The following is a 20648-nucleotide window of genomic DNA, read 5'->3' on the forward strand; positions in this document are numbered from 1 at the left end:
TACATGTGACTAAAGATGCGTGCACGTGTCCTTTTCAAGGGAAACATTAAAGTGCTCTTAGCTCCAGGAATGATTTTTATTCTTTGAAGGCACTAAGGCAAATCTTTCAAAAAAGCAATACAGGTACAGATTAACAACAGATGTAAAACACCTGTTCATCTTTTACATCATCAACAGTAAAGTAAATATATTTCAAGAATAAAGTCATAAACTCACGAAAAAAAAGTTATGCATCATTTCAGAGGGGGAATCACAAGATCTGCTTGTCGCCTGCGTTACAATGAGAAATGTCGAGCATCTTGTTTTTATACTTTTGTGTAAATTTCACAAATAATGATATATTTCATCATTTGGCTCATCAGTGCCACATTATCTTAAGCCTCAGGACTTTAACGAGCACAGATTCTCCTAGATTCTTTTTTATTAATTTTTCTTTTTCATTATTTTTGCAAAAATTTATTTTTCTACAACTATATTCACATAGTATTAACACTTTTTTAAAATCATTGAATTATTACTTTATTCCAATAATATCATCACTGTCTAACAACATTATTATGTAATCTCAAGAATCTCTTTCCTTCAAAGTGCTTTTAGTTGTCATTCAACTAGCATCTAAATCACAAACGTACGAGTTCAAAATAAATGAATCATGACTACAATATTATACAAATATAAGCCATCTTTCGTTAAAGCAAATATATGAAAGGTTTCTTTGAATGGTCCATCCACAGTAAACCTCGGCCCTCTGTCGCCACACTGATTATAAGGTGAAGGAGAAACACGACCAGGTCTTGAAATCTAGTTGTTTGGGCCAGCAGGCTCCACCGCCACCTTTTCCTCAGCCCTCTCAGTGATCAGTGGGTTAAAGGGCCCCACCAGCCAGTTGAGTGGTGTGTTGTTCAGCAGATACTCCATGACGCCATCCAGAGACTGTTGAACCTGGGAACAAGTGCATTGAGTATAACTTTTAACACAGTTTCTTAACCACACACATAATCCAAGCAAATATTTGACCTACAAAACATTTTGAGCTTTATTGTGGGTGGGTAATATCGACGTTTTAGCTGTGCACATTTACTAAATACAGCATGTTTGACTGATTTAGCTGGATAAAAACACATAAATGATTAGATACCACTAATACTGAATGCTACTGTAGTAATTGCATGAGTTTCCTGTTTAATTTATATTCAATACAATTCTTTAGACTTTGTAAGTGTTTGTTATTTAGCAGGATTCCACAAAAAACTGCTCAACCAAATGCCCTGAAATGCTGTGGAGGGCTAGAGTACAACCCAAGGAACTACCCCTAAGATGTAAATATTTTTTGCACTTTCAACATTTAGAGATATGGTGTTTTTCAATGGTTCGAGTTCTCATAGAATAATTCATGAATCTTGATGATAACTTTGTTTTGAAGGCAGCTCATCCACACTGCTAAATGTCTCTACTGGTGTGCCACAGGGCTCAGTTCTTGGCCCGATTCTGTTTGTTATTTATGTAAATACATTGGGCAGTAACGTCCCAAATGCCAAATTTCATTTTTATGCTGATGACACAGTTATATACTGTTGTGGCACCACTCTTGCCGAAGCCCTTGGCAACTTACAAATTGCTTTTAACCTTGTGGAAAATCAGCTCATTGAACTAAGACTTGTCTTGAATGCCGCCAAAACCAAACTGTTGATATTTTCCAATGGCAGAAAAGTGCCTGTGTCTCCACCCAGCATTTTGTCATTGCAAGGGTATGAAATTGAACTTGTGAATTGTTACAAGTATCTCGGCATTTTAATTGATGATCGACTTTCTTTTAAACCACATGTAGAAAATCTGGTAAAAATATTAAGAGTGAAACTGGGATTCTTCTTCCGTCACAAATCTTGTTTTTCTTTTTTTACCAGAAAAAAGTTGATTGCTACCACTTTCCTCCCTGTACTTGATTACAGTGATCTCTTGTATATGAATGCCCCAGCTAACTGTCTGCGCTCTCTAGACACTGTATATCATGGTGCCTTAAGGTTTGTCACTGGTTGTAAAGCCCTCACTCACCGCTGCATCTTATATGCTCGAGTTGAGTGGCCATCTCTGGCAGCACGCCGCCTTATACATTGGCATATTTTTATTTATAAAGCTATCTTGGGTCTGCTCCCCCACTACTTATGTAAGTACATCTTTAAATCCCAGAGCAATTACTGCTTACGTTCAAATGAGCTTTATTTATTAGTTATGCCCAAAGTAAACACTGAATTTGGTAAGCACTGTTTTAAGTTCGCTGCACCTGCTGCTTGGAATGCACTGCAAAAAACTCTTAAGTTAAAGGAGCTCATAAACCTTGAAACTTTGAAGACTCGTGTGAGAGAAATTGGAGCGGCTTCATACCGCACTTGTTCTTGTTTTGGTGGGAATCCGGAGCTTTAGTCCTGTTGCCTTATCTTAAGGGAACAGGGAACTTATCTTATTTGATCTGTGTTATGTGATTTTTGTGTGTCTTGTGACTGTTGACATTTTTTGTATGCTGCTGTCTTGGCCAGGCTTCCCTTGGAAAAGAGGTCATTGTATCTCAACGGGACCGACCTGGTTAAATAAAGGCAAATAAAAAAATAAATAAATAAGGACATGTTTGGAGGACAGGTCTATGAGTGCAATTTTGGTGCAGATCTAAATAAAAATCTGGAGCTAGTGAATTTATATGTGGTCTCATAAGGAGACTGCGGGGCCTCGGCAGAGGTGTCCATTCTTCTGAGGGCTATTCTAGTTGTGTTAAGTGATAGTATTGAAACAAAGAGTGTAAAATATGAAGCACTGAACTATTCTTAGCTGAGCCGATGCAGCAGAATAAAACACCACACTAAACAAAGTGTAGCAGAATCAGTACTTGGGTCAGGCGGTGACGGCTCCGCTCCAGGAGGACAGGTGTCAGAGTGCTGGCGCTCCCCAGGGAGGAGTGCAGTTCTTCAGCTGATCGTCGTGCGCTGGTCAACTGGTCCTGGACGGCACCTGGCAAACCCTGAGCACTTGAAACCACACTGGAGCATGCTGATCGCAGCTGCTCACTTAGACCACGCACCATGGAGAGGGCCCGCCATTCCAGCTGCTGTGAACAGAAAATGACTAATAAATGAATTGATGATATCACACCATTTCCACATAATTCCCGAAAAGGGATTACAACACAATGTCAGCCTCTAAAATGCAAGTGTGTTTCATTGTTGATGAGATCTCTTGCTTTTGTCCATCTCAGAGAAATGGGATCATATTCAGTTTTATTCTTTTTTTAATGTAATATACTAAGACACTAGAGTGTGCATCCTGTACAGTCCATGCGCTGTAAATGCTATGAAATGCACACATAATCCGATTAGAATACATTTGTTCAATATCCAATTGCTTCAGCCCTGACCTCAGTCTCATCTTTGGTCCCATCCGTCTCGGAGTCGGTCTGTCCAGCTCCAGCCTGCTTCTCCTTCCACTCTGTCCAGCGCTGCAGCAGCTGCTCGGAGGCTCCTCCTATCTGGTGACTGGCCGTACCCAGACTGGTCCGGGCACTTTCGAGCAGGTCCATAGTACTGGTCATCTGAGCCACCGCGGCGTAGGTGGCATCCCTGGCATGCCGCGCACGGACCAGGGAATGCTGCAGGGCTCGCTCCTGGACCATGGCAGAAAGTTTCCCCAAGCGGACAAAGTAGCAGGGTTTGTCGGACGGGGTCGTCACCTCTACCTCACTGTTGGCAGGTTCAGCGATAGCAGCTGAGAGAAATATTAAAATGGTAACTGGTTTAAATGGTGTAACTGATCAGTATATATTTTCATATTCATGTATAATAAGTGAAACTGCGAAATACGTTTAAAATCAAATTACTGATGGTTCAGAATTAATTATTTCAAAGCAGGCCACCGATGTACATACATTTGAATTTTAATATGATTTAAAGTATTAAGGTATGATTATCGCTTGTCTGCAATTTGTAAGGGCTTGAGGGGGATCCATCCCCTTTAAACCAAACATCTGTTCATGGCAGGTTACTTGATGCTTAAAGCTGATCTGATCAGGAGAGACAAGAAGACTTGAGAATCACTTCACTGCCCCAGCCATCGGTCTGTGGAAGCTAAGAGGCATGCAGAGTAACAGTCTCCATGTGCCTCTGTTAAAAGCTACTTTGGTGGGTCTTTGCCACAGTAACCACATAAACAGATACTTTATCTGCCATTATGGGTATTTTTGCTGCTACCGCTGATTATAGTTGCAGACGAATCATTTTCATATCCATAACCAGAGAACAGGACGGCCTATTGCTATACGAGTATGGCAGGTTGTCACCGAACATGACATCACAGTAGCAGGTGTCAAAACTGTGAGCGTTGGAAACTGTGGATGCTTCATGGGCCAAGCTAACAGAAGGGAAGTTGACTGGGAGTGCCCTGCCTCCCTCTCTATGAATAGCTTGAACCACTGATGTGTCCGGATCCAGACACTTTATCATGATCACTCCCATCTTACCATATCACACTGTCTTGCCTTTATAGTGATCATTTAAGTGGAAAGCATCATTAGATTTGCTGTTTGAGCTATAGATCAACGCAGCAAAGACCGAGTGCCAGCTACTGACTCTCAAAGTAAATGGAAAATAGTGCTAATGCCATCATGCTCACACATTACCATTAGAATAAATCAAGTTTAAGTGAGTTGCAGTGATGCCAGATGCAATTTGGATGCTTACTCTATAATATGGGAAATCAATGTTGGAGTAATGTAAGTGATATAAAGATAATAATGAAATTGAAAAAATGATTTTCCTAAAAACAAAACTGAAACATTATAAAGGCCTCACTGAAAGTAAATGGGATTCTATGTCGTTCATATACTTTGAGTTTGGCAGTGGGGGACAAAATCCTATCTTTGTGAAAATGGAGCCAGAAATCAGATCATGGTGGTGTAGCAGCTACCAAATAAAAAATGTAGGAACAAGGAAAACACTACACTTTGCTCTGTTTGTAATATGTAAAAAAAAAAATTACAATAAAATACAAAAGCATAGGGCTGAAAAAAAATATTTGATTGATGGATCTTAAAGGTAAAGGTGTGTGACATAATTATATTGAGCTTGTTACTGGTTTTATGCCATTTGTTTTCATTTATGATCGACGGAGCAAAAGATTTAATCAAATTTTCAATAAAACGTGATCATCATCTACGACAACAAAAGAAAACTGACCACTCGTCCTGCATAATTAATTTCAATTGCAGCCTGGTTTCAGCTTCATTTGATCCAACTGTCAAAACACACCTGTCTCCATCTCAGCAGGAAACATATGGGTTTAACTACTGTTTTCACGGACTGATTATTTTTTCCACATTTAGGACAGCTACTGACCCAGCTCTTTCTCGGTGACTGGCAGGTGGTGGTCAACCCAGTCCTCGGATCGGCTGAGCGCCAGGCCCATCCCACTGCTAACCATCTGGCCCATCCTGGTGCCCATGACGCTGGTGATACCTCCGCTGACTGCCGCCCAGGTCAGCTCGTAACCACCCATCATAGCCCCCATCACAGTGTCTTTGGCACCTGCCACCGACTGGTACACCATACCTACTGTGTCCGACACCACCTTGGAAACAAAAGAACAGATTATCAGATAGTCTTGGAGTTATGGTGGTGAGACAAACATTTTCTACAAAGATCGTATCCCATCAAGCGACATGGCGTTTGGGACAAGGAGCAGCTAACAGAGTGATAAAGTCGGGTGCACCAGTAAGAGAAGTGGAGGCTTGTTTGATTTTTTTAAGGACACCCCACAGTGTATTATATATTTATACTCTGGTCATATCTGTCAACATTTAACTCCAATCATTTGCATTGGTGCCTGTTGGCAGTTTAACCCATGGCTAGGTTATTTTACAAGGAGGTAAAAGCAACTCTTCATAAATTGTTGCTATGGATACCTGTAGGGGGCTGTGTCCTAATTCAGGAGCCTGAAGTTTCACAGACTATTCGATATATGAAAGCTTGGTGATAGTAGGAGCTGGGCAAGTTGGTAATGGTTCATAGACCAGACCATCTCATTTCGGCTTGACCTTCTCAGTCTACGAAGGATTCCTTTTATTCGTCACCAGCTTGCTATTGTAATTGTTAGATTCTTTGAGCTGCTGCACCTACTACAGATCAGTAAATCCAATTGCTACCTTGTTAGCTTTGTCACTTGTGTGTAATGAATCATGGGATAGGTTGGCAAAACAAAGATTCACCCATTGGTCCTTCATTGCTCAGGAATGGAAGGATGCATTTGTCAACCACATTTGAAGGAGCCTTCGAAACAAGACAGCTTAGTCACGCCACTGTGACGCCATCCTTCCTTAAAATGCAGCTCCTATGCATTGCGGCCCCTGAATAGGGACAAAGGTCACTCCTGCCGGGCTGCGCAGGCTTTCCTGTTGACATGCATGCCCACTATACGTGAGTCGTCACATGACGTGCGTTTTCAGTCATGTTAGTATGGACAGGGATTAAAACTGATACAGAGGCAATATGGTCGAGTAGAGAGAGATCGTTTTAGTTTGACACTGCCTTTTCCAAACTAAAGTAGTGTGGATGTAGCCAGAAAGTGATTATTGTAAACAAATCAATTCACAAAAAAGGAGAAGAACAATAGCAGCAGCGAAAGAATTAAAACTATGTAAAAGTCTATCTGAAATGTATTCTTTGCATTAAAGTGGTATGGGTTTTTTCTAACCTTGTCTGCTGGTTGGTGAAGAATAGGCAGATTCTCCTCCATCTTATCCAGACCTTTCAAGGCATACTCGTTCACTGTGGCAACTGACACAAACAGAATATTTTCCTTTGAATAAAAGTATAACAAGTATCATCAGCTAAATTGGTCGGAGGGGAGCAAAGCAGCAAACAACAAAAACAGTCATTAAACCGCTTCATGTTTACTGTACATCAGGAGCTGGAAGGGCTTTAATGATTTCTCTGAAACTCAGAGTAAACATTCTGCTTTCAGAAGAAGAGACCTATTTTTAGTCTTATGTTGTATTCTAGCCGCATAGTGACAAGAAGACCTGATATTCAATTATACTTAATTCAAATGCTGTGGTTGCACATATATTACATCATATTATTCACAGGGGAGAAGAACTCACGTTGTGGTTCTATAATGTCCCGGAGAGGCTTGGACCCGGTGGTGGCAGCTGCACCCAGGGTTCGGGCCCCACTCTCTGCTGCATCCATCACCCCCTTCAGCATGGGCGAGCTGTCTTTGGTGCTTGTGTAGGCGCTGGAAACCACCTCGTAAGCCGAACTGACCAGTGTCAAGTTGCTCACTCTGGAAACAACATTCTAGGAGAAATATTAACAGAACCACCACTGCTGTCATTGAAAATAATTTAGAAATGCACGATGCTGCCTCTATAAATCCTCGCATATCAATACCATCAATTCAGTACAGTCTAGGTGTGCTCTCAGGGTTAATGGGTGATTCCCTTAAGTAGCTCATCAAAATGGAGTGTGCCAAAGTGTCAAATGAGTTCATAATAGGCCTCAGTTTTGTAATGGGTGTCATTCTGGGTCACAGCGCTCCTCACCTGCTGGTCTCCATTAGCTGCTTCTGCTGCTGCAGCTCCACTCTCATTAGTCTTCCCACTGTCTGCCATTGTGACTGCTGGATTCAATCTCTGACACAGAATATGGACAGTCAGAATCAGTGAGTCACCTCACATTGCTTCATATGCACAACTTGTGTCTTTCCTCTCTGAGATTCTTTGTTGAAGTGAAATGGAAATTGCTGTCTGGTCAGAGAGTGTTATAAAGGCAGACGCAGTGCAGCCATGTTAAATCTATTTATCAACACCATGATGCAACGAGGAAGAAACTGACCCCTAAAGTAAAAATGTTGCAGCCATGTAAACGATTCAAGTCTCTGTGTTTTGAGATAAACATTGGATAATGATACCATTTAGAGTGTTAATTATTTGTCTATTTTCCCACAGCTGTATTTTTGCATGATAGCATGCCGATAGATAGATAGAGAGTAGAGAGAGTGGAAAACAATTTAGGATTCATTCATGAAAATGTTATGTTTTTAGTGATCTTTGGCTGATCAAGGTGTAGCATATGCATCTATGAAGTTCCCTACGGCACAAGAAAGTCAAACAGAAATTAATCATATAATAGTGGCACATCACACACAAACACTTGGATTGAGAGAATCATTACATCCCTGCACTATATGTACGTTTTATTTCTGTCCCTTGTCATGATAATTACTTGCTTAATTGACCAAATATTCATTTAGAAAATAACAGTCCAAAACCCTAATATAATAACTTCATTGTCATAGGAGCATCAAATATTTACATTTCAGAACCAGAACTTTTGCTCAGGTGACTTTAATGGTAAGTTGATTATCAAAATAATTGTATGGTAAGTCAGCTAAACTGCTTTGAAGTTTTATTCTTAAATGTATATTTAGAACGTGTTTGCTCTACAGTGACCTAATACGTCACAGATCATATATAAGATTAGATAATCTTTGTTAATCCCACACCAAATAAATTAACTCGTTACAGCAGCATTTAGTCAGAAAATGCATTACATTAAAAATGAATTACAGACAATATGTACTTAATATACACGTTTTACTTTGAATGCAAAAAACTAAACTAAATTCTAATACTTTAAATCTGGAAACAAACTGGAAGATTAATTGATAATTTTAGCAGTCAAAGAAATGCAGATGAGGAAAATGGAGTTAGTAGATAAGAAAGACCTCCCTGCAGTTACCTCCTCCTCCTCCTCCTCCTCCTCCTCCTCCTCCTCCTCCTCCTCCTCCTCCTCCTCCTCCTCCACCACATCCACATCCTCCTCCTCCTCCTCCTTCTTCCTCCTCCTTCTCCTTCTCCTTCTCCTCCTCTTTCACATCCTCCACCTCCTCCACCTCCTTACAGCATTTGGGCAGCATTGGTCTGTGTTCTACCGGTTGGCGCAGAGAGACAGAGGTGAACACCAATCCACCTGTCTTTACCTCAACCCTGTTAACATCTGCCACGTTCCACCTGATGTGTATATGGCAGATGAGTCCGAATAAAGGACGTGACCTTTGTGATCCCACTGCAGGAGACACATGAGCAGTAGCATGACGACTGAATCCAACAAGCTGTGACCTGTGATCAATATCATGTTTTCTTGTTCTTTTTCTTAACGCTATCGTTATTATTATTATTTAATGTTCTCCCACAGATTTGTGACGTTTCGTCTTAGAGTTTAAAACAGCAACCTTCACACAGGACCAAAACGTCTTTGAACTTAAAAGAATTACGAACGTGATGTTTATGATAATTTATTGTCAATATCAATTGATATAACTCTTGGCCATATCGCCCAATACAAAAAATCAAGCCTTCCTGCCTGACAAAAATACATGTACGTTATAACCACAGAGGACCTTCTTATACAGAGAGCCATTGTTTATTCTTCTAGATGTCGACAGTGAATAAAATACTCTCTCTGATGCTTTCTACAGTTCCAGGCGATCTCTCTGATGCTTTTGTTTAATTGCGAATTGCATTTTGTTGCAACAGCTTTGTTGAGCAACTTTTTTTCCTCTTTCTCTTTCTGAAAGGCAGTTGACGATAAGACTTTCATTGGCTGTATTCCAAAGCAACATCTTACACTATGGTCTCTGATATCTGATTGAGATGAACCCAAGATAAGTTTCAAAGACACAGTTTCACATGATGAGGAAAGCTGTTGGGCAACACGGACAAACGGTTTCTAACTTTCAGAAATCACCCTCTCACTGACGCGAGTCCAGCTGAAGAGACAATGTGGCCTTTTCCTCATTCGATGTAAGATTGTTTGTCACATCCTCACACTGTTGAGCCACATCATCCCCTTTCGGGAAAATGAATAGTGACTAAGCTCGCTCAGAAAGTGAAACACTGTGTGACCTTTGATAATAATACACAAGCTGATGTATCGCCAGGAAACTATTGAGACACTTGTCAAATGGGACAGTGTTAGAGCTGAAACAAACGAAATATCACAACTAAAGAGTGGGTTACAGAGACTGCAGCTGTCCATGATCCAAACAGACAGAGACATTTGCTAATGTGGACATAACTAATAGAGAGTGGACTATATGTCACTCAGTAGAGCGAATACCTCTGCCCAGGCTGAGAGTTCACCTTAAATTCACACACTTACAAAAATCAATCCTCTGAAAATGTTTTAAGATCGATGAATTATTCCCTTGGAAATCAGTGATAGAAAATTAGCTACAAGAATTTACTGGATCTGACCCTGATCTGGATCTGCACCAAAATGTTATAATTTCTTCCCCAACACATACCACACCTTTCCACCAAGTTTCATTGTAATCCGTCTTGTAATGTTAGAGTAATCTTATTAACAAGCAAATAAAACAACAACCAACAAACAGACAGGGATGAAAATATAACTTCTTGGTGGAGGTAATTAACCAGAGAAGGGAGAAGGGTTAAGTTTATTAAATGATACTGTATTTTTTTTGTTTTATCATTTCTGTCTATAATATTGTAGACAGACACAGATCAATGAGATCAAGCACAGATTCTCCAAGTCACCTTGTGATAGTCAAAGCACGATTAGGCCGCGGCTCTTTTTTCTTATGAGACAATGGATATGTCATCTGTTCTGGCCAATCAATTTCTCTCACATGGATCAGTTGGAGGAATTGAAAATCACTCATTGGATGAGCTGCTCATAACTCATGTGGACACAGGAGGCTGCTTCATTATTAGATAGGTTTGGAAATCACCGCTTCAGCACAACAAATTAAACAAGGACATCTGGTAGGAAACTTGCTGGCAGTCCCTGAAGTAAAGTCCAGAAGGAATCCAGTGTGGAGCAGACACAGGTCACGTCTGTCACAACCTTCTTAGAACATGTCTGATGTCGACTGTGCTCATAACCCTGATCAGGGGTCAGGGGATTTTCCAGTGATCTCCTTTCAGCTGATGTTTTTCCTTTTACAACTTTATTTACTCAATTATATATATATATATATATATTTATATACAAAAATGTTGAAGCTAAAGAGACAGTATAGTTAAATACACAGATATATACATAAACATATCAGAAATAAGACATTACAAACATTAGGTTTATAAATAATATAATATAACAAATATAAAGAAAGAAAGTGAGTGACACTGAAAAGTTGATTTTACATCAGTAAAGTTTTGATACTTTCTGTTTCTATAAGTTGCAGAGTCTTGATATATTGTAAAATAGATATCTGAATAAATATTCCTATAAATTCACATATTGATCTTCAGCTGGCTTCCTCTCAGGTGAGGGCGTAGTGTGTGACGTCAGCAGCTGTCACCTCTCTACTTTATGGCTGATGAACTTTAACCGACAAGAGTGACAAGGACAGACAACCTAACCTCAACCACACAATAAGCACACAACTCGTCCAACCTGTGTTTACTAACCTGTGTTTACTAACTGCTCCTGTTTACTTCAGTTCACACGCGACACGTCTCCTCGGCAGGAAGTGATTTTAGTTTGACAGCGGCTAACTTAGCTGGTGGGGCTAACACGTGGAGGTGTTGGTATAAAGACGATAAAAAAACAGGGCGAAGCCTTTGAATCACTGACCTCTGGGTGCTGGCTGTTGTTGTTGGTCTGTCCTGCGGTGACCTGCTGGTCAGTGAACCGGTGCAGTCTCCAGATCAGCCCCCTGTCTCTCCCTGTGCGGGGCTGAGGATTTCACACACAGGCTGACCAATGAGGGCGGAGTGTGGGACTGTCTTAGCAACTTTGAACCAATCACGTTGCAGAACATAGAGGCAGAGGAAGCTACAAAAGAGATCGATGGGCTACACTACACCTATTTTATATGTATCATATATAATATTTATCCTTTTAATAATAATAATTTTAGATTTTGTATTACATCATTTGTTGTTTTATATATATATATATTATAGATATATTTTATTTTCTTGTTTTATTTTCCTCTTTGTGAAGCACTTTTCAATGGCTATTTTGGAAGGTGCTATTATAAAAGACTATATTAGGTTATTTTTGCAGTGGTACAAAAGTTGTGTGTGTGAATTAAGTAACTATTGTGTCCTTTTGAGAAATCTGCATATTATCCGTGGATTAACAAACTCAACTCTTGGTGGAGGAATTAAGTGTGAACACAGGTCGTTGCACTGTGTTATTTGTTTTCCATTTGCTGATATGATGAAATTCTGGATCATTTTGTAACATTTAAAGCTATCAATCGATCTATCCATCTATCTATCTATCTATATTTATATCATAAAGGATTCCAACACAATGTACACAAAAGTACACTATTTGCCAGTTAAGAGAGTGCAAATATATTTTTATATTACTTTTTCATGTTCATGTTTCAAGTTTTATTTGTAATACGTAAGTTAACAAAGGGTCAGGGGTACAATCAAAAGCATTGGACGAGGAGGACATGTACTGTATAAGTACATGTATATATACGTTATTGCAAATTTCCTGGAGGAGAGTTAACAAAGACTTGAAGATTCCATTAGGATTTCACATGTAATATATATGAGCAGTATAAAGAGTAAGGGAAACAGTTCAAATAATCTCCATCTTTTGCTTAGAATATAAATGTTCATGCATCAGTCATAATGGCCAGAGATGGAATAACTATTCCGATCAATTACTGAAGTTAAACAAACAATTTTAAAATATCCCTTTACCCTACAAGTAAAAAACCTCCATGGAAAAAGCTGCATATCACTGTTGTAGCAGCTGGAGGTGGATAGAGTTCGTTTGAATGACTTTATATATGGCTTTATAAACTTGGACACCAGATACATCCGAGGGTTCACACATGATTAATGGTAGCGGAAAATATAACAAAGTCATCTCTGATACACAGAACTGTGACTAGACACCAACACTGTCAAATAAATAAAGTATAATGAAACGAAATTATAATAACACTAATGCATATTTTCAGATCTGAAATGATCAGATAAAAGTCCTGTTGTCTCATTAAAACAAAACTGTTTTTGGTGCTTTTACCTTTAACTAAATGATCTTCATACCTCTTCCATTATGCTGGGGAAAGCACAGTCATGTAGCCAGGATACTTCAGTCCACATGTCTTATACAGGTGAGATTTAAAAAAAAAAAAATCCTTGCAGAACTATTCTTTATTTATCAACTTCAGATCTTCTGTACAAAGTCCACTGAAGATTGAAAGTAATTTCTGCAGCTTTATCAGTTGACCTCAATAGGACATTTATATCATGGGGGGTTGTATTTGTATGATACTCATATTGCTGTAATTTGATATAACACAGTTATATAAACATATAAACGATTAACGATCTGATAATTATATGCAAGATGTAGTGATATAGTTTTAATTTACCCATAAATACTTTATGTTTGCTGCAGGCGGACACCTTCTGCTGAGGAAAGCCACAACATAAGCTGCAGCAATCCATTGAATATATTTTGGTTATAACAAAGTACAAAATTATTGTTTATGAATTCATCCATGTTTATCAACAGTTTTTCTGATTTATACACATTTTATAGTGGTTAATATAATAATTAGTTCATACAGCCATATAATACAATGTTATTGATCATTCAGTAACTGTCTATGCATTAATAATTGGAGAAGTTATAGCAGTTGACAAACATGAAAAGATTTAGCACAATAAAAAAAAGCTTAAAATATCCTTATGTATGCTAGCAACTTTATTATGCTGTGTTAAAAACTGTATATTGTTGTATATTGAAACAATTCACCTCAAATCAAGTAAATCTGAGTGAGACTGTCCCCCCCCCCCTGTACAGTTTATACTGAGCTGGGTGCAGAGTCAGACGACCATGTTAAGTGCAGTTGATGTAGTGAACCCTGAGAGGGCAGTCTTTACCCATCAAGTCAACTTTTCCCCTTAGCCTCGCCCACGCAGAGCAACAACACACATTCACATTTACATCCTTAAGATCTCTTCACTGCAGATGCACTGCAACTCCACAGCAGTCTTTTTTTCTATTAAATATTCATATTGATATTTACATATTTCAAAATCTGCAGGAAAATGGGGGCACGCATGGTAAAGGAGAACAGGCTCTGACTGTAAATGCATTAAGTCTGGGATGTCATTGTAGCATAACTGTTCCTCTTGATGTGGAATTCACATAATACTTTGGCATTGTAAAACCAACACAGTGGCTTGGCCTTCTGCTGGATGCTGCTTGTGTATCATCCTCACTGAGACTCTATTAACTCTGCCTTTTCATTTGGAGAGGATTTTTCATTATTCAAGCCAGTTTACAGTTTTCATTATGTGCCCCCTTTGTATTTTCCCAAACGCCGGCACCGTGCTTCAAACAAAGGAAACAGATTACCTCTAACGTTGCTATCAGAAATTCATTGAATAAGAATCAATGTAGCTTTGTTTTGGTGGAGTTTAAAATCCAGGCTGTGCTGATAACAGTCCAGTTTACAACATGAGTCTGACGGGTCTTGACCACACACTGTAAATAAAGATGGACGACATGACAGCTCCACTTTAGTGTTGCTGAAAGACCAGAAGAGTTTGCTTGATAATGAAATGTAAATATGTGTTGTTGTCATATAAAGATGGAGGACATGAAAGCTCCCTTAAATTATTAATCACCCCCTGGATTCTGGCTGCAGTGTAGGTCATAAAGCCAGCCTCCTCCATGTTAGTAGATAGGATAAGATCCAAATAAGTTAAGCTAAGTTTTGCAGTAAGTTTGGTCTAGATCGGCTATTTGATGCTATAAAAAGGGGCGAAACATGATGATGGACAGCTGAGACAGACTCACGATTGGTCAAGAACATTTATAGGTGCACAAAACGGCAGTGTTCATATCTGGGATATTGTGGCTTGTGAGAGGGGACACTCGTTGTCTATCTTTATATACATTTTATGGTCTTGACAAGTTATATGGCTCCTTTCCATCTTATTGTCCGATAGGTTCATGAATTACAAAGCAATTCCAATCTCTGCATAATGTGCCCCTATCTAAAAGACACACACACACACACACACACACACACACACACACACACACACACACACACACACACATTAGAGCCACCACACTCTTGTGCAAAAGAGACCAACATGTGCCCCAGGGGCTCTCATCTGTTCCTGCTCAACTCTTCACTCGGCCTCAACGGATCAGTTATTGAGCCAAAATTGTTCTGGATATCGACTAATTGAAGATTAGCAGATAAGAGGGAAATCACTCACCCCTCAGAGTAAAATGATCACTCCATCCTCCCCCAGTCCCCCATCTCACTTTCTCTTTCCTGCCTGAAGACATACCTTTCAAGATAAGGGCAATAAATTGGCAATTTGACCATAGTCCATAGATATGAGAGCAGAAGACATACATCTCTTATAAAGATTTATCTGGAGACACCTGAGCCTTTTCCACATTAAATTGAAAGCCTATAATCAGTTGGTCATAATAACAATGGAAGACACACACGAGAGAAATTAGATGGACGGCCATCTGCATGCGTTCAGTATAATAGCCATTGAACTAGTTTATATCCCCATTTAGCAAAAAAACAAGACAATGAAAAACCACAACAAACCGAACAAATGATGCCAAAGAGATCACCATAAAAGATTTAAGACGTTCAAGTCCCAGGTGGGTTTTTTGGGTCCATGCACCATTTCACAAGGAAAATGAATAGTTTAAATAAGAAATCCATCATTATCAAAAAGCACATTTGTTGAAGGCTTGCGTTGGTCTGTGCTAAGCGGTGAAAGCAGCAGCACAATTGCACCGTAATGAAAAACTTTTGCTCTGTTTCATGTTCAGTAGTTCTAAAGTCTCAGGTGCACTGGGAACAGATTACCTCACAGAAACCCTAATTTCCCCTCCTGTTTACTCCTCCTGCTCCTCATTGTCTGCAGCCTTGAAACGATAGAGGCGACTCCCCATACGTTAATAGCTGACCTGATCTGCTTGGTTTCCTCTGCACCACGCCATTGATGGGAATCTTATGTCCGACATCCTGCAACAAATTTCCGGAGACTTGCAAGGCGAGGTATCTGTAACATACAACATGGTGACAAATCATCTCCAGGTTGAAACTGGATATGCACCTTTGCCCTTGCTATATTTTGCCCAATAGCATATTAATAAGGCATAACCAATGCATACGTTATGTGAAGAGAACAGCTCTGTCATGCTGGAATGATAAAGGGAGAGGATGCCCACTGTAAGCATGTGACAGCATCACATGGAACTGAAACAAGGAATTAGCAACCATATAGCAGTTGGGCAACATTTAGATAAAATGTATCAAGCTTGACAAGGCATCCATTTTCCAATTTAAGTTTATGAAAACCAATATGGACACATGCTATGAGCAGTTATTTTGTATCCCGGGATTTGGATGAACTGTAAGAGCGTACAGTCGGCCTGCATCAAGCTAATTCTATACATGCTTTTCTTTTTAATAAGCCCTTGGAAACCTCCTTGAAATTGAGGTCTAGTCCATTCACCACAGGCCAAATATTCAAACTAATCTAATTGTGTGCATCAGAGTTGAACATTGCAAGAGAGTATGTTCATTTACAGAGTCTAGGCTCAAAATGAACGCTCATAAAAGTCATATCGAACGTTTTTTGGCGACAGTAACAGTCTTTAATCTTTCGGGTAAAATTGCCCTGTGAGGAAAACTTAACTGGCTACAGACCTTTTACCACTGCTGGGCCTTCGGCTTAAAGGATATTAGAAAAGTGATTTGTGGTGGGACCTCTGTAGTAGACTTTAAAAACACATACTAATCCAATAGATTTGTAACCACAGTCAGAGGGAAATGCCAGGTCAACGAACGCAACATACGAAATGAAGAGCAACAAATAAATAAAAAGAGCTGCCACGGCCGACAGGTAGTCTTTCCTGTGTTTCCTCAGAATATGAACAATTTCCTCAGACTATTTTTTATGATTTCCCATTGCTTCTTCTGTTTTTTTGAACAGCGACGGTATGCCTTTCTATTTCTCTGGGTCTCCTCTGTTTGGCTTGGCGAGCGTATTTCACCCCCGAGCCCTGACAACGGGTCAGCTGCCCCGGCGGAGGTGGAGAAGAAACACGGAAAGAGCTGACTGGCCCTGAAATATTTATGGCTCTTTAGTGTTTTGATTGTATGAGTTTTGACAGGGATGGCACATTACTGGGACCCTTCTCCAAACACTAAGGCCCGTCTGTTGTGACTTACAGAGGTGAGGCAAAGTGCATACTTTCCATCTCCTATACGTCGATTTTCCTGACCTGGATTTTTCCCTCCCTCCTGTCTGATTATAAAAGATGTCTCTGAATGTTTTGGTATCGATCCCCTTCCCTTTCAGAACACTTTTGGTTCTTTATCCTTTTTTCCCAATGCTATTTTCTTCACCTGATAGCAAAGAGTCCTCATCCTTTCTCCTCTCTCCTCTCTCCACCTTTTCTTTACACTCCGTATCCAGTCTCGGTTCCTCCACCTTCACATCTCTGCACCACATTCATCACCACAGATTGATGGCCGCCTCTGCAGTATGTCAGCGTGACACAAGGTCATACTCCCAAGTTGAGGAAGTCTGTTTACACACCAACTGTAAATTATCTCATATTAAGTGTAAGTAGTCAACACGTTAATTAATTACGGTGTCCTCTTTGGACTCTGCTCTGAATAATTAATACAATTTATGAATAGTATAGCTGTGCATTTGCTAAAAAAATTGAAAAGGGATATAACAGTAAAGATAAAACCGAGTTTGCTTGCTTTCAGATACAGGAGATGAAAAAACATCCATCATTTATGAAAGCCAGGCTTTCCGTTGCACCTATTCACAGCCAAGCAAGCCTTTGTTATTCAGACCTTTTTGTGGTTCACTGTTTACATGTCACACTGAGAAGAAGAACAACTCCAAACTGTGTTCGCTGCCTTAATGTCGTGTTTGAATACTGGAGCAGGCTCACACCAGGGACTGTCGCTATCAAGGTCAGGCTCTGTTTTTGTTCCTTTTGCTGCTGATTCTCACTGTGCTACAGGCTGGGATCAGGCATATTACAACGAGGTAAGGAAATCTGGTAACCAAATCAACTAATTTAACAATTCAAATTTCCCCTCAATGATAATAAAATGTTCTTTAAATTTGGCATTGGATGTGTTCGTTCAAACATTATTCTTCATAAAATCGTAATATTTGAATAAAAATAAAAATAAATTCTATCTGAATATTGCTAAGAAAAATTGCAGTTATTTAAAAAGTTGGAATTGAAAGTCCTCCTGCCTATGTGGACTTTTGCTCTGTTCCTGATTAGTACCTGTAGTTGTTACTATAAGATAATATTTGTTGTTTTGGGGCATTAGCTGAAAAGAATGTTGATCACTAGACCATAACTGGTCGCTTAACCACAAAAAGTTATTATGTGTCGTAATCAAAAACTGTATATAATGATGGACAACATTATGGCTCCCTAAAAGTTAAGCCAAAGCATCTTGATCACCATCTGGTGGCTGGCTGCAGTATAGGTCATGAACCCAGCCGCCTCCATGTAAGTGGATGGAACATCAACAACTTTTTCAGATTATTCTTACCACACTGAAGTTTGTTCAAGTGCTAGTAAGTTTGGTTTCAATAAAGCTATTAATGATGGGTGTAATGTCATGACAGCTGAGACTAAGTGATGATTGGTCGAGCGCTTGTATGGGCAGGACGTTGACGCGGCAACGCCATCCCTCGATTGCGCAGACTCTGGCTCCAAAAGGCGTCTTTGACCATGGACACTGGAAGTCATTCAGATTTGAGAATGCAGGGACAAAGTCGACATAGCGATGTTGTATTAAATACAGTGTGCAGGTTTACATTTTGGATTTCTTTATTAATTTGAAAAGCCAACAAAAGTTTACACTAGATTTAGATAATTTAAAATAACAGAAAGGACCTAGTTATTCTTTATTATAAATTGCTTCTTAATTAATTTATGTCATGTTAGTAAGTGCCACGAGTTTTTTGTTTTTTTACTGCCCCTCACCAGTGGAGAGTACTGCAGCCCCCTCAGTGCATTTGCTTCCTAGATAGTTTCTGCATAGTGGAGACGCATCACCCATCACTCTATGGTCGCAATGAGCAACTTGCACAAAAAGTATTTTGGGTTGTTTTATTTGTGTGACCACACGAACCCTGCACACAGTGTATGTGTCTTTGTTGGCAACTTGGTGAACCATGTGAGACGGAAAATGGTCACAGAGAGCGGAGACTGAGGAATCTTTATTTTGTGATCAAACTATGGGTGAAATGGAAGTTAGCAGACAAAAGCCTCATCTGAGCCTTACATAACGCATATCTCCTTCTCCACACACACACACACACACCCACACACACACACACACACACACACACACACACACACACACGCAGGCCCCACGGGGGAGGATGGCTATGCTGCCCTTCCCTGTTCCCTCATGTCGTAGAAAGATTAAAAAGTGCATTCCCCATCAAAGGCTGCATGTTTTTTTTACTAAGCTTTCCGATGGCAGCTCCTCTGCTTTTATCTGGCTCAGGTCTCCAGTCTGCCGGCACTGACACACCGAGTGGGATGAAAGCGAACGGATGAGCAAAATGAACGTTTCTTTATTTATTTATCAGCAGCACACAAACTTTGACAGGAGATGAAATGGTGTAAGTTCCTCTGTTGCACAAGACTCAAAGCTGCTGTGTCCTGAATCATTTGTATGCAAAGTAGCTGTAAAAAGAATAATAAGCTGATCCAGGGATTTAAAAAACTAACTTTTGGAGAACAGTTTAATTTTAGAATAGAGTATTGTCAGCAGTAACTACAGTATGTACACTGAGAGTCATTGTGGAAGTCTTCCCTCCCTCCCTGCATCTATCCTTTGTTACACTGCAGGGTTTCCCTGAATAACTTCTATTTTGGAAGCTGTAAAACAACTCAAATACGACCACTACTCTCTTACAGGTAAAAGTCATAAATTCAAATTTGACTTGAGCAAAAATAGAGTGATATCATCAAAATAATCCGGGGGAATTGTGTCTGGAGCTACCTGCAGTTTGCTTTTCACACACGTACAACGCAGTGAGAGGCTTTTCACAACAGCAACAAATCCACATTATTCAGGCGAGCGATGGATCAGTCGTGTGCAACAGGCAGAGGCAGGAAGTGACGTATTAACTCCGCTGTGAGATCACAGGATTTTCTTTAAAAACCACAGACTCAAGTGTTGGCTCTTATTGCCTGAAACTCTTTTGACATGTTTGTCAGTGTCTTGGACGTGTGTGACACAGCTGTTTCACATCGTATTCTGCCGATTTTCTACGGAAACTATACTCAGAGGCCTGGCAGGGAAAGTCCTCAGAAACTGCAGAGTCCTTCACTCGGACATTTGTGTTTACACGTGTACCTCCTCTGGAAAAGTTACGGAGGATCTGCAGAGTTCAGTGCATGTCTCAAAGCAGCTATAGTGGTTAAAGAGTCCAAGTAACTCGGTTTTCCGAGGATGTTCTTTTACTGTCTTATCAAATACTGAAGTAGTAACATGTAAGCGTCACTTACTGTAGCAGGTTGAGATAGAACTTTTTAACTTCAAAGGAAACTACT

The 20648-nt window shown here is 39.8% G+C and overlaps 1 protein-coding gene across 2 annotated transcripts; it reads right to left on the bottom strand.

The window, feature by feature from the left end:
• Positions 1–62: 62 nt before the first annotated feature.
• plin3 (perilipin 3) lies at positions 63–11780 on the bottom strand. 2 transcript variants are annotated; one of them, XM_053430206.1, is made up of 8 exons: positions 11640–11780; positions 7580–7669; positions 7139–7334; positions 6730–6812; positions 5376–5607; positions 3404–3750; positions 2879–3097; positions 63–942 (listed from the first exon to the last, which is right to left on the bottom strand). In XM_053430206.1, the coding sequence occupies exons 2-8, from the start codon at positions 7646–7648 to the stop codon at positions 802–804; spliced, it is 1287 nt and encodes a 428-aa protein (XP_053286181.1). In that variant the 5' UTR covers positions 7649–7669; positions 11640–11780; the 3' UTR covers positions 63–801. The 2 variants fall into 2 exon arrangements, with proteins under 2 accessions (XP_053286181.1, XP_053286182.1); XM_053430207.1 differs by lacking the exon at positions 11640–11780 and adding an exon at positions 11474–11633.
• Positions 11781–20648: the final 8868 nt, after the last annotated feature.

Source organism: Pleuronectes platessa, chromosome 9 (assembly GCF_947347685.1).
Source record: "Pleuronectes platessa chromosome 9, fPlePla1.1, whole genome shotgun sequence".
In the NCBI taxonomy this organism is placed as follows: domain Eukaryota; kingdom Metazoa; phylum Chordata; class Actinopteri; order Pleuronectiformes; family Pleuronectidae; genus Pleuronectes; species Pleuronectes platessa.

Bases quoted from the DNA above. Each gene is read 5' to 3' on its own strand.
- plin3 (XM_053430206.1), bottom strand. From the start codon at position 7,648: ATGGCAGACAGTGGGAAGACTAATGAGAGTGGAGCTGCAGCAGCAGAA. The intron at 7,335-7,579 runs GTGAGGAGCGCT...TATTTCTCCTAG, and splicing joins CAGCTAATGGAGACCAGCAG to AATGTTGTTTCCAGAGTGAG. The intron at 3,098-3,403 runs GTCAGGGCTGAA...TTCTGTTCACAG, and splicing joins GGACCAAAGATGAGACTGAG to CAGCTGGAATGGCGGGCCCT.